Source organism: Mytilus californianus, unplaced genomic scaffold (genome assembly GCF_021869535.1).
Source record: "Mytilus californianus isolate M0D057914Y unplaced genomic scaffold, xbMytCali1.0.p SCAF_1, whole genome shotgun sequence".
In the NCBI taxonomy this organism is placed as follows: Eukaryota; Metazoa; Mollusca; class Bivalvia; order Mytilida; family Mytilidae; genus Mytilus; species Mytilus californianus.
This window is the reverse complement of record NW_026262581.1, coordinates 52056852-52070994: the sequence shown is the minus strand read 5'-3', so window position 1 is coordinate 52070994 and position 14143 is coordinate 52056852. Positions and strand designations below refer to the sequence as shown.

The 14143-nt window shown below is 32.6% G+C and overlaps 1 protein-coding gene across 4 annotated transcripts in view; it reads left to right on the top strand.

Annotated features, from left to right (window-relative positions):
- Positions 1-6687: 6687 nt before the first annotated feature.
- Positions 6688-14143, top strand: part of LOC127720964 (fibropellin-1-like) — a 47250-nt gene continuing 39794 nt past the window's right edge. For all 4 annotated transcript variants that reach the window (XM_052227697.1, XM_052227707.1, XM_052227701.1 and 1 more), the window contains exons 1-6: positions 6688-6925; positions 8066-8220; positions 10019-10151; positions 10435-10586; positions 12301-12425; positions 12876-12998. In XM_052227697.1, coding sequence (XP_052083657.1) covers positions 6881-6925; positions 8066-8220; positions 10019-10151; positions 10435-10586; positions 12301-12425; positions 12876-12998 — 733 coding nt within the window. In that variant the 5' untranslated portion in view covers positions 6688-6880. The remainder of the gene's footprint in view (positions 6926-8065; positions 8221-10018; positions 10152-10434; positions 10587-12300; positions 12426-12875; positions 12999-14143) is intronic.

Sequence of the window (14143 nt, the reverse complement as noted above, 5' to 3'; positions counted from 1 at the left end):
TTTGCGCGAATTATGAAAATTTTCATGATATTTAAACTAGATTAAAAATGAGTGAAATTTAACTTGACTAGATTTTACACTGTAGCCTAATATCTTAGGATGACCCACAAAAGTTAGTAAAACTTATTTCCAGTGGGGTCCTTTTATAACAAGACTTCCAGTTTACACCAAGGGTTGACACATAGAAAATACAAGCACAAATCATTTAGAATTTATCACAGATAAATGGTCAAAGCCCCAGTATAATTAATAAAAAACAAATTCACTATTAAAGATGGATTTAAATTTATCCTTCAAAAATGTTTTCACCTACACTTTAAAATTATATTTTTTAGAGCAACTTTTAATCATGTCTGGTAACGAATTCCAGTCTTTTATTCCATTATAAAAGAAAGTGGTTGATTCACACCCTTTAATTCCTGGTATATAAAAGTTTTTACTACTAGATCTTGTATTGAAAGAGGTTTCATTTTTAACAAAAATAGTATGTAAATAAGTTGGGCATATATTGTTAAAAATGTTAAAAACATGATTGAGTCTTAGTTGTTTGACTCTATTACTAATTTTTAAAAAGCCCAATTTCTTGAATTCAATATATGTCACACTCTTTCTGGGATGTAATTGCAGAATAAATCTCACAATCTTATTTTGTGCCACTTGAAGTTTATTCTTCATTTGTTTTGATATACCTTCATACCAGCATGCACATGCATAGTCAAAATGACATTGAATCAGGGAAGAGCACAATGTTTTCCTAGAATGACATTTTCAAGTGAAATATATGATCTGTTTATTTATTCATCTACGAAACACTGTTTCAGGTGTTTAACCTTAGTGTTAATGACGTTGTTACATGTATGCACATTTCCCTTCCAACAAATGGAAGTTTTTAACGACCTTGACTGGCTATACAGCCCTTGCACGGTCGGAACACATTTATACATAATAATTCACTATTAAATTAATTAATGACTTTATCCCAGCCGGGGTTCCAGTACATGTTATAATCTTTCGCACTCATATTTTTTTTAGGAAATATGCTTTTCTAAAATTAAGTTTTCTTTGATATAGTTTTTAAGTCCCTCTATATGAGGTTTTTCCTCTTGCATCTTAGATCTGTAGATGAAATATTTTACTAGTAAAATGACTTTATTTTTTATAAAATTTAGTTTATAGTTATCATGCATAAAGACCAAACATGACTATACCAATATTTAGTGGAATTTCAATATGTGTTGTTTCAAAAATCCAAGCATTCAGATGGTGCCAAATGTCTGCTACAATATGACAGCCCCACAATAAGTGTTCTATGCTTTCTGGTTCTTCCTTGCAAAATGTACATAAATTACACTGTACAAGGTTCATTTTTAAAAGTAAAGTATTAGTACCTAAACTACGGTGAATAATTCAGTATTGAGACCAACAGAGCTTGGTATTTTTTGAAATTTTAGTGACATAATTATGGATTTTTTTCCAATCTCCTACAACGTTATTCAATATACCCTCCCATTTTCGCTCAGCTGCAATAACAACTGGTATTTCACCTTGGTTTAAAATATTATACATGTCTTTTGAACCTTTGTTTGACTTGAAAAAAATGTTAATATTAAAAGGTAACAAAGCTTGTTGTTTTTTTTCCTTTCAGTGTTGATTCCCATAGATTGTAACCATTTTTTAATGCTACTTAATACCATAACATTGTAAAAATGTGGGTTTAAAAGTATATAGCCGTTCAAAATTTTGATAGGACAATATATTTCCTTGCTCATCTAGAAGGTCATTCACAGTCCATACCCCGTTTTGTGCCAAACTTCTATAATAAACACTGACGTTATCAATTTTAATGTTCTCATTATTCCATATAGATGAAGATATGACTTCCTCAAAATAGTGAGGATGTCGGAGTCTCGACATATTTTTCCAGGCACAAATAACTTCTTTCCAAAAAACGTTATCTAATTTTTAGTTGTTCCAAAATAAGCCAACTCTGTAAAATTCATAATTTGTGTAGCAGTAAATAATTTGATCCACTTTGAATTTGCATTAAATAATCTTCTAACCCAGGTCAATTTTAGCCCTTGTATAAAATTTCTCAAATTAATCATTTTTAAACCACATCTGCAGTATTCTTGACATAAAAGCTCCCGATTTACCTTGTCGGGTTTACCATCCCAAATGAAAGCATAAATTTTACTATTGAGTTGTCGTAGTACATTTTTTTATTTCAATGTATTATTTTAGAACCTTATTTTTTATTAACAGTATATATGTCTCTGATCTCAAGTAACATGAGAGTATGTGATTACCATGACTAATAAATAATATGTCGTATGGAAATGATCTTACTTTATGATGAAGTTTAGGTATAGCTGTAACTATGAACTATAGATTTAGCCTGCCCTTTTAGCTTTTTAATTATTAAAAAAAAAAATGGTGGGATAGGCTTTTATTCTCCAAATTTAGTTGGGATCGTATTATACGTAAAATTGTGTTTTTCTGTTTGTTAGTTATTTAAATGTAAGATTTAAAGGATAGGAAACACACATATCGATTGGGTGATATCACAACATAAAATCATATGATTATGGAGAAATAAAAAGGACCTCATTTAGCCATTGCAAACAAATTGTAAAAAGTCATGCTATTTTTATTGTCGTACGATTGAATTTGAGTAACCATGGTAACTATGTCGGACCATGCAGACTTTATTCAACACTTTCTTTTTTGTCGCAATAGATTAATACATAATTAAGTCGTTTTTCATGTTGTTTATTTTTTTTCAAAGTGTACCATTTTTAAATTATATTTTAACTCTGTTTATTTACTAAATTTACCACAGACATATATTACATTGTATTGTATTATAGTCTTTGAATTTACTACTGATTGCTATTTTTTTCTTTTCCTTTATATGTAGAGCCATAGCAAAGTAAAAGGCATGGAACTATGGAACGCCACAGCTGTCTTATGTTGAACTCTGATATTACTTTATGTTGTTTTATTATTACTTGATGATATTTTGTCTTTACTTAATATGGCTTTGACATTACGTAATGATGTTTTGATATAACTCAATATGGAATAGACATTACTTAATGATATTTCGATATTACACGATATGGTTTCGTATTGACTTGATATAGTTTTGTCATTACTCAATATGGTTTTGTCATTACTTGATGTGGTTTCACCATTATTTAATGTGGTTGTGTCATTAATCAATGCGGTTTTAATATTACTTGATTTGAATGTGACTTAACGTTATGTAGTTGTTTCATTACATGATGTGGTTTTGTTATTTTGTAATGATGATTAGCCTATTCTTTATATGGTTTTAACAATACGTAATGATGTTCACGATTTTACACTACATGATGTGTTTGTTTCATTATTTGATGTGGTCCTGTCATTGTTTGATGTGGTTATCCCATTACTTGATGAGGTAAAATCACGTGACCAATTCGGAAAAACCTGTTCTATTTTTGGATAGATTTCCATGTTGTATGTGCCTTGGATGAGTGTGGCCATCCATCGAATTAGAGTTCGGGTTACTGTTTGAGTTAAACTTTGAGTTAGTCTTCGATTTCGAATTCAAGTCATTATTAGAATTAAAGTTTTAGTTAGCATTGAGTTTCGAGTTGGGCTTCGAGTTTGAGTCACATTTAAAGGTAGAGTTCTAGTTACAACATTAAATTTGAGTCACTTTTTGAGGTAGAGTTTGGGTAAGATTCGAATTTAAGTCTCATTTAGATTAATTAAGATTATGAGTTGAAATTCGAGCTATTTTATATGAGTTCGTTATTAAATTTTCTATCGCGGAACAAGGACTTTTGCTCGGGCTTCCGAAAAGAGGGCTCCGGGGTATGCGTACAAAAGATAAACAATATTACCGTATACAAAACGCAACATAGAAGTTGAAATAAAGCTAGATGTGGTGTGATTGACAATGAGACAACTATCCACCAGAGTTTAGATGCAGTGGATGTAAGAAATCATATACAACTGTATAGGCAACCGTACAGCCTTCAACACACCGTATAGTCAGCTAAAAAAGGCCACCATGCACCATGTGAAAAAATTCAAACGAAAAAACAAACGGTCTTATTTATAAATAAACAATCTACAAAAAAAAAATAACACACATTTATACAACGACAACAATTGAACTTCATGCTCCTGACTTGGGGCAGGTACATAAAGAAAGTGCAAATGGCGGGGTTTAACATGTATGTGAGCGCTAAATCCTAACCTTACATCGGACTGCTACAGTTGTGTAACAGCACAACACGAGAAAAAAATGTAAACTAAACAAAGTGATGCCCCCGCACTCAACTCATTTAACCGCTTATACCCCAAAAATGACCAAAAAAAGTTCAATTATCTCCCAAAAGAGCAAAAGATAATAAAAATAAAAACCCTGACCACATGCATACCTTCAATATATGTACAAACAGCCAGCAGAGTGAAAACTTCCTAGCATTCAAACTGTAGGAGGAGTTATCTGGAAACGCTCTTCTTATGCAAGTAAATTTCCCAAAAAATTACAAAGTTCAACTATCTCTCAAAAGAGCAAATATTGATAAACATTAAACCCTGACCACATGCACACCTTCAATATATGTACAAACAGACAGTAAAGAGAAAACTTCCTAGGATTCAAACTGTAGGAGGAGCTATGCGGAATAACTATATACCCATAATGGAACGGACAGACGGACGGACGGACGGACGGACAGACAGGGGTAAAACAATATGCCCCCCAACTTTCAGTTGCGGTGGCATGCAAAACAGTTTCATTTGGCTGATTCAATAGATCGGTATGACTGGGTAATATAAATCCATCGGGGTGATCTCGGATGCTCCAGAAAGGCACCCGTCGTGTTATTCGAGAAAGTACAAACCCAGTGATTTGGTTTTATTTGGTAGTTTACATTCAAGGAAAAGATGACGGTATTATGGTTACGACCGCTGGAACATGTCCGTCGTCACATGTGAAACAGATATTCCAAAAAGTTTATTTTTCAATTAGTGCGAGGTAGATCAGGGAATTCAATTGATTACAAATAAAAGATTGATATTCGTATAAGTTCATGATGATTTACTCTACAAAAAAAATCGGAGAATTCTTAATTTATAGTATTGATGCTTTGTCGCTTAGTCCGAGCCCCCCTCCCCCCGTTTCCCTGTAACTTTAGTGTCAGTTGATTTGAAGTGTTTCATTTGTTAACAATAAAGTTCAAGTCTTTTGATTTGTGTCGAGCCTGCGACATCAATGTAGCGGCAATGAGACACAACAAACCTATATTTCGTCGTCGATAGTGGCGTCGGCGTCTCCATCTCCATTTTTTTATTTCTATTGAGTTTAACCTTTCATTATACATGTTACTAAACATGTATGCCATCATAATTTTGTACTTTTAGAATATCATACTGTATTTGTTTACCTCGACTATTGTATCTGTATTTATATTGTATGTTTCTCTGTAAACCTGTATTTAGTTTTTAGAGAATAAAGTATCTATGTATCTATTTATAGATCGTTAGGTTTCTAGTTTTTTAAATTTTTCATTTCGGGACCTTTTATAGCTTACTATAGGGTATGGGTTTTGCTCATTGTTGAAAACCATACAGTTTTGTTTTCGTTAAATAAAACCGAATTAAACTGTTTTGACATGATAAATTTGTAAACCTCCATGAAGCAGCAATATCAGGCGAGACACATGGTTCCGTGGAATATTTTACAAATTTATTACAAAAATACTGCTTCCGTTTGAGAACTTAGGATAAAAACAACAGGACCAAGTGGTTTGGTGATATCCCAATTATGTCCGAAATACTGTAAACTTTTTAATACTTTTTTCTTATTATTGTCTGCCGTTCCCCTTTTTCATACCAAATAACTCTGAACAACCACTCGAACTTTAATTTGAACTTTAACTCAATGGATAGCGATACCCATCCAAAGCACATTAAACAAACGATGTATTGAAATCTGTTTAAAAATAGAACATATTTTTTTCCGAATTGGTCACGTGGTTTTACCTCATCAAGTAATGGGATAACCACATCAAAGAATGACAGGACCACATCAAATAATGAAACAAACACATCATGTAGTGTAAAATCGTCAAATTTTGAAACATCATTGCATAATGTTAAAACCATATAAAGAATAGGCAAATCATCATTACGAAATAACAAAACCACATCATGTAATGAAACAACTACATAACGTTGAGTCACATTCACATCAAGTAATGTTAAAACCACATTGACTAATGACACAACCACATTAAATAATGGTGAAACCACATCGAGTAATGACAAAACCATATTGAGTAATGACAAAACTATATCAAGTCAATACGAAACCATATCGTGTAATATCGAAATATCATTAAGTAATGTCTATCCATATTGAGTTATATCAAAACATCATTACGTAATGTCAAAACCATATTAAGTAAAGACAAAATATCATCAAGTAATAATAAAACAACATAAAGTAATATCAGAGTTCCACATAAGACAGCTGTGGCGTTCCATATGGAACCATCTCAAACTAATTTAATGTGTACTTGAGGTTTTTCTCAAGTCAACAAAAACAAACCCCAAGTAATGACTAATAACATCAGATCATATCAGTTTACACGCAGAATGATTTTGACCTCTAACCTCAGCCTCTGACACGAATAAACAAAAGCGAAGTTGTCATCCGATCAAAAACATGATAATCTAGTACGGCCTTCCACTTAATATGGAGTACATGCGGAATTTTTAAAATTGGATGACAGGAAATAGCGTACACTTAAATAAATATGATTGTTAAGAGACAATTGTGAATGAGCATTTCTGACCTCAATTTAACAGTTTCATCAACATGGAATGGATGTATTTGTTTTTAATTTTGTGTTTATTTATGGTGGTGAGTAAAAAAGTTATTTTTGTCTTTGAAAATTAAGGATATTAGATCTTATTAAATTTATTATAGGTTAACCTACAAGTGATATTATTAGCCTAACATTATTTTAGAAATCGTAAAATGTCACCGCTTTGTTTGAAATAGTTATACCATCTGCAAATGTTTAACGCTATAATATTTTTTTGTCTGAAATGTACGAATGAAATTAACAACATATATATATATATCTTTGATGATGACGCAGCCTTGTCCCCGTCTTGTTTCTATTTATTACATCAAAGTTAATTTGTGGAAAAATGTAATTAATTCGGAAAGAGTCAGCTTGGATTCGATTCCAATGTATTTAGCTGAACTAGTATACATTATTGTTTATGGGCCAGCTGAAATTTTACCCGCTGCGTTGAAGACCCATTGGTGGCCTTGGGCTGTTTTTTGCTCTTTGGTCGGATTATTTTCTCTTTGACACATTCCCCGTTTCCATTCTCTGATCTACGTATAGAGGGAGGAAAAAAGAACAATGTCCACATGGAAGTTTGATATATCATATACACATCTTGTTATTCATAAGATGTACGCTCTTTATTGAAATTTTTAAGGAAGCTGCTTAATTTATTTCATGTTAGTTATAAATATAAAATGGATTTCAGCTGTCCTGAAATGTAATATATTATAATGTACAATTAGTGCATACATCCTTTAATAATATCTGTAAAAGAAACACTTAAATTTACAATATCTGTGAATAGAATCGAAGAGGTAAACAAAGGTATGTGTGACTGTGTTTAGAGTTTTTCCCTTAACATGCTCAAGAAAAATATATAGGATAGAAAAGTAGAATAGAAAGAAAATACAAAAGTGACAATCAAAATTCATTAGTCGATGAAAATCTGATAAAGACAAACAAACAGTCTACCATACCCTACATATATAGAACACCAAAGACAGAGCAACAACCATTTTAAGTTTGCCTGTATTTTACCCGAAGTATATGGAGGGGCCTAGAATTTTGTCACAATTCACTAGTAAATATGCCGACGAAAGTTTAAGGGTAAGCATTTTAAGGCATAACAATAGAGTCAGTAGGGAAATCATAAACACAAGAATTCCTTATTATATTCTCACAAAAAAAACACACTTTTGTAGGAGATCGAGTGTGGAGGCAAGCTATGGCTCAAATTGGTTAATTTCAGTAACAGTCGAGGAAAAGGAGCTAACAATCATTATTGTGACGGGAAGTTCTTCATAAGAGGCTCTGATTGCGACCACAGATTTATTATATGTCTAGATACTATAAATGGGTAGGTACACGTGTTAAACCATATGCAATTAAACAAGAAACTAATGCCCGGCCACTCTCAAAGTGAGTAGAATTAGGACTAAATTGTCAATATTTAATGTACAAAGCGGATCTAACCATTTTAAAAGGGGGTTCCAACACCGTGCAAGCTATATAAAAAGGGGAGGTTACAATCAAATGTCCCTATACACAAGCATTAGTTGTCAAACAAAAAAAAGGGTTCCAACCCCGGAAACCCCTGGATCGGCCACTGCAATAAACTTTCATAACGTTTCGCTTCATCTGCGAGTTTTTTTCTCAAATTTATTATTTTTTTCTTGTTTGTCAAATGTTTGCTCGTAAGAAGAAGAAGAAGATGCCATAATATACTGACACGATATAACATTAGTCGAAGACAGAAAAAAAACCAAAAAAAATACAGATATATAATCTAATGTACAAGCAACAAAAACAAACAGTACAAAACTATATTATTCACATAAATATTATGATAAAGATTAAGCATTCGGAAAACCACAAAAACAAAACAAAAACAAAAACAAAAAAACTCCCAAAAAACACTGGAAAACTCAGAAGTCCGCTATCTTACTCGTCAACCCCTCGTGTCAATTGTATGTTCTTTCATCATACAATTAAATAATTTCCAGAAATTTATATTTTGTATTGAGTGCCCCTTTTGTATAAACTGAACTTTTTAGGACGATTTTTTAAAAAAATGGATTGATTGCATTAATAAAAATAAAAATACAAATGGTGACCATTAACGATATACATAGTACTTCTTTCTTTGCACATCTTTATTTTATTCCATTTATTTACTGGTGCGACATAACATTTTGTTGTTCTGAAAACTGTCTTAATGTAAACAGAAATGGCTTATCAGTCAACTGATTATTTCCGGATTGTAGTTATTATGTCAAGCACTTGGGTTCGTCATGTTTCGGACATTGTCCATCTAAGACCCTTCAATATCAAATGTCTTTATTTTAATCCGCATATTTTAAGTGAATTAAGGTGCAATGTTTTGTCGTTTAAACCACTGGTTGACACAAATGAATTATTAATTATCAATAGTTTAGTGGTTTGATATTCATAATAATTAAGATGAATAAAATATGTGGAGTTCACGTCAATTAAATAGCAAAACAAACTTCACAAAACACAGATATGAATTAGGAGGTCTTAGAAGAAAAAGAAGAAAACAGTCTATACAATATTGTCAACCTCAGAAAGTTGCGAATATTCAACATAAACTATCAAAGCCATCAATATAAAATTTCTAGATGACAAAATCATAGACATTGATTTATAATCAAAGAAATTACTAACGATATTTCCTGACTTGGGACAATAAGGTGTTAAGCTAGTTATTGAGACCTTAGCCCTATCCTATTGAATATTGACCAAAAGGTTATCAAAGAACACAGTAAAATTCAGTGAAGAAAGACAATTTACTTTGTAACAGCAGTATAATAGATTACGAAAACAAAGTACTAACAACACAATAACAAACAATATCATATCATATCAAACTTTTTTCGCAGTTTTCGAAGGCTAACTCATCGTTCTCAATCTACTGAAATGAGGTATTACCTCCCTACTTACTTCCAATATCGGCGGTTTTAATTCGATTTTAATCACAGTTAAAGATTTGTGAAAATGCAGAAATTTAGAATGAGCCGCGTGCGTCTGAAGATTAATATGGATTGTCTGCTTGTATTGCTGTTTTTAAAATGCATAATGAAAAGGTACCAGTATACAACTGATTTATCAATAATACTATTATTTTGCTGTTTCAGACCACAAAACACAAACGTGTGTGGCTATGGGCGTTGGAGTACAGCTACCACATTTAACAAAAATTCTTTCACATTTGGAAGTAGGATCGGCTCCTCTCCAAATCCAAAGACATTCTCATTTAATAGATGGAGTGTAAGTAATAAGTATTATATTTTATATTTTTGCAATTTAAGTCACAGCCAATTTGGACATCGACCCGCCATATTTTTTTTGTATCATTAGTGACATTTTGAATTAAATTTCTGGATGTTTCAGCTCATTTTTCTTTATAAACGTGTTCTTATTCAAATAAATAGAAGGTTTATACTGAAACAAGTTAAGATGCAACACATTCGCCCCTAGTTAACCGTCTTGTAACTTAAAATGAAAATATGAGTCCAAGAAGATATTTAATGAATGATCATCTCTGTTTCAGGGATCTTGTAAGTTAAAGATAGATATATATGACGACGACGATAACCGAGATGATTATGTAGATTATATGGCTAAATACTACTTTAAATATAACCCAGATTATAATGAAACAACGGCAATAGTAACCACTTTGAGTCTTTCACACAGGGTTAGGTAAGTTATACTTTTAAGAAGCATGAAAATATTTTTGTATGGATTGACTACGCGTTCCCTATAGCCAGAAATTTCTTCTCCAGAATATTTCTAAACATTTCTTTTAAATTCTAAAAGCAGCATTATTTTCTCAAAAAAAGCACAACATCTTTAATGATCATCATGGCTCTCTTACTTATATATTACTAAGGAGAAAAGTCACATGTCAAAATTAATTTGTGTACTTATAGTCTGAGATTGCTCAGACATTCGATGACCTCTTTTATATTTCGCTGGGACCGTCTTTAATCTTTAGACGGACGATTCCAGACAGCGCTAAAAACGGGAATCTGTACGTCAGAGTAATATCGGACTATGAACTTTTGGTTGGATCAACTGCATTCAAAGTATTCGGAAATAAAAGGTTATGTACATAAAAATAAAATCCGTGTACAAAAACAGACACATTTGACTCAAATCAATCTGAATTAAATGGAATGAGACAATAGTTGCAAGTAGATAGGATAAGCATCCAATACTATGCTCAAATTAAACAACTGTCGATTTCAAAGTAATACCCAGTAGCAAGTATCAAAGCGGGCAAAATGGGCAAAATGTCGAAACTGTTATAATGTTCTTTTTATTTGTCTTTGTATATTTTTAACCTTTACTATTTAGTCCATTTTTGGTAATATCCTTTTGGTGTGACTCGGTATTTATACATCCCGCCATTGTGTTATTGTGCTATGGTCATTTAGTTTTGTATTCTTGTCTTTCATTTTTGCTAATGTGCTTTGTCTATAGAGTGTCTACCTTATAAAAATAAGGAGATGTGTTATGATTGCAAATGAGACAACTATCCACCAATTTGAAAGTTAAAATGAAGTGGATGTAAGCAATTGCCATTTTTTTTTAAACCAGGTCTAAGACACCATTTTCTACATAAGGAATGGTCTGTACCGAATATGACAGTTGTTTTACATTCGTTTGGTGTGCTTGGGCTTTGATTTTGCCATTTGTTAAGGGACTTTCCGTTTTGAATTTTCCTTGGAGTTGGTATTTTTGTTATTTTACTTTTTACAATGTCAGATGGACAATAGTATATAAATATAAAACCGAGTCAATGCTATGACCAACCAAACCGTAATAACGATCTTTTCGGGCGCTATTCACAGATTTGGTCGAGTAGTGTGTAACTAAGACTATTCCTTTCTTAGTAAAAACCAATCAAAGATCGACATTGTTTAATTATATAGACAGATAAACGCCATATGTTGGGACAGGTAGTATTTTACCTCCCCAAGAATGAAAAGCTAATAGGAAGCTAAAATCAGTCCGTTCAACTTTGTCATAGATCCATGTTTTGAGTTGCCCAGCGAAAATGATGTCGATATGAACCAAACCTTCTTGACTGTGTAATATCTGGAACTTAAATCTTACTGGAATATATATGAGATGCAATTAGTCACAAAGAAATGGGTTATATAAAGATGTCATCAGTTCATCAGAAAGAGAAATTTAAAGATTTTTTAGAGTGTTCTTTTTCTTCCAGAATCTCATGCTAGACATGGTTAAATGTCTTGATATTTCCCATATTAGAAAGCCTTTCCGAAAAGCTGTTTTTATTTCCTTTCTCCTTTTCTTTTTGATGATCGATTGGGATTTTCAACTGCATGTATGAGATCTGTTCTGAAACTATTTTATGACCTTTTAATTGTGTTTTTTTTCATTGTAGAATGACGGTTCAGATAAAGGTGTATTGCGATCCTGATTATTATGGCAGAGGATGTGACATATATTGTAAACAATCTGAGAAATATACATGTAACAAGATAAACGGCGCCAAAATATGTACCACAGGTTCGTTGTCTGCATTGATGTTGCAAATGGTATTTAATCTGATAACAGACCACATGACCATACTGACGAATTTTTTCTGCAGTATATATTACTGACCCAATGTACATGTTGTCATTTATCATATCAATAAATGTAGTAAATGCCAAAGGTAGACTAGACAAACTGATACTTTTATAATAACGACTATGATATCATTTTGAAAAAAATACATAATCGTTTACAAAACAATAAAAATTTAATAATAATAATAATAATGATAATAATAATAATAATAATGATAATAATAATAATAATAATAATAATGAAACGAAATCTATATATTCATACAAATTGACGTACTTGCTATCTACCGAGAAAAATAAAATATCATTATATATCAGTATTAATAATTAAATTAAACATTGAGTAAAAGACAGAGACAAATTATTACAAATACAACAATCATTGCAGATTGGACTGGATCAGACTGTGATGTAAAGAAAGATGCATGTGTGAGCGGACCCTGCCAAAACGAGGCTACATGTCACAACAGCATGGGAACCTATCTTTGTGTTTGTAAAGAAGGTTATACAGGTAAGTTTCAGATCAAATTCATAATTCATTTAACATTTCCGGAATATGTATACATTAAGATGCAAGGTATAATGCGATAACAATCAAACGATACCGAAATATTAAAGACACATATAGGTGAGGGTCCGGATGGGGTTTACAGAATATAGAGTAATGGATAAACAGTGAAGGGCTGTTAAATGCTATACGAGAAATAAAAGGCCTAAGAAAAATCTCAAGAACAAAACTACTTCAAATCTATAACAGAATGGTACGATCTATCATTGAATATGCGTGCCAAGTTTGGCAGATAACATCATTGGAAAATATGAAAAAACTGGAAGCTATACAAAGAAAAGGATTATCAGTTTGCCTTGGATTACCAGGAACAGCAGGTAGAGAAGCAATGGAAGTAGAGGCCAATATGCAACCAATCGACCTCCGAATGGAAGAAATCTCAGTCCGAGTAATAGTAAAAATACAATCAAAAACATATCCGAACCAATCAAACAACAGATGGGGGAGTATCTTACCAACAATGATACATATGAACGACGAGAATCTCTATTTGGTAAGGCTATAAATCAAGCCATCGACATGCAAAAAACAACAAAAGTAGATATAAAACTTATAGAGCCAGAGTTTACCTACAAGGCAGGAGCGGATTTTATGCTAATGAGAGCACCAAGCTACTGGAGCCGATTGGGAAGCTCGAAAAACAGAACCGCAGAACAAACTGCCCAAAGCAAGCAAATTGTACAAGAACTGATAGGAGAAAGCTCTGATTCAACAGCTATCGCATTTATAGATGGCCCCTGTCCGGGAAATCCAGGACCATGTGGAGCAGGAGCAGTAATATATACTGAGAACCACCAAGGAACAAGCTTAAAAAGACCAGTAGCTAGCAGAGGCTCCATACTCTCAACGGAACTAGTAGCTATCCTTATGGTCTTGGAACACTGCATTTACACACTTAGAGAACAGTTCACTGAAGCAAAGATTCTATCAAATAGCCAGACAGATGTTGGCATCTTGACTCTCAACTGGAAGTCAACTAACTACATCGACACTATCATAGACATTAAAGAAAGCATTGGAACCCCCCTGAGAGGCGGCATACAAACTATCCTATCTTGGATCCCAGGCCATGCTAATATAGCCGGGAA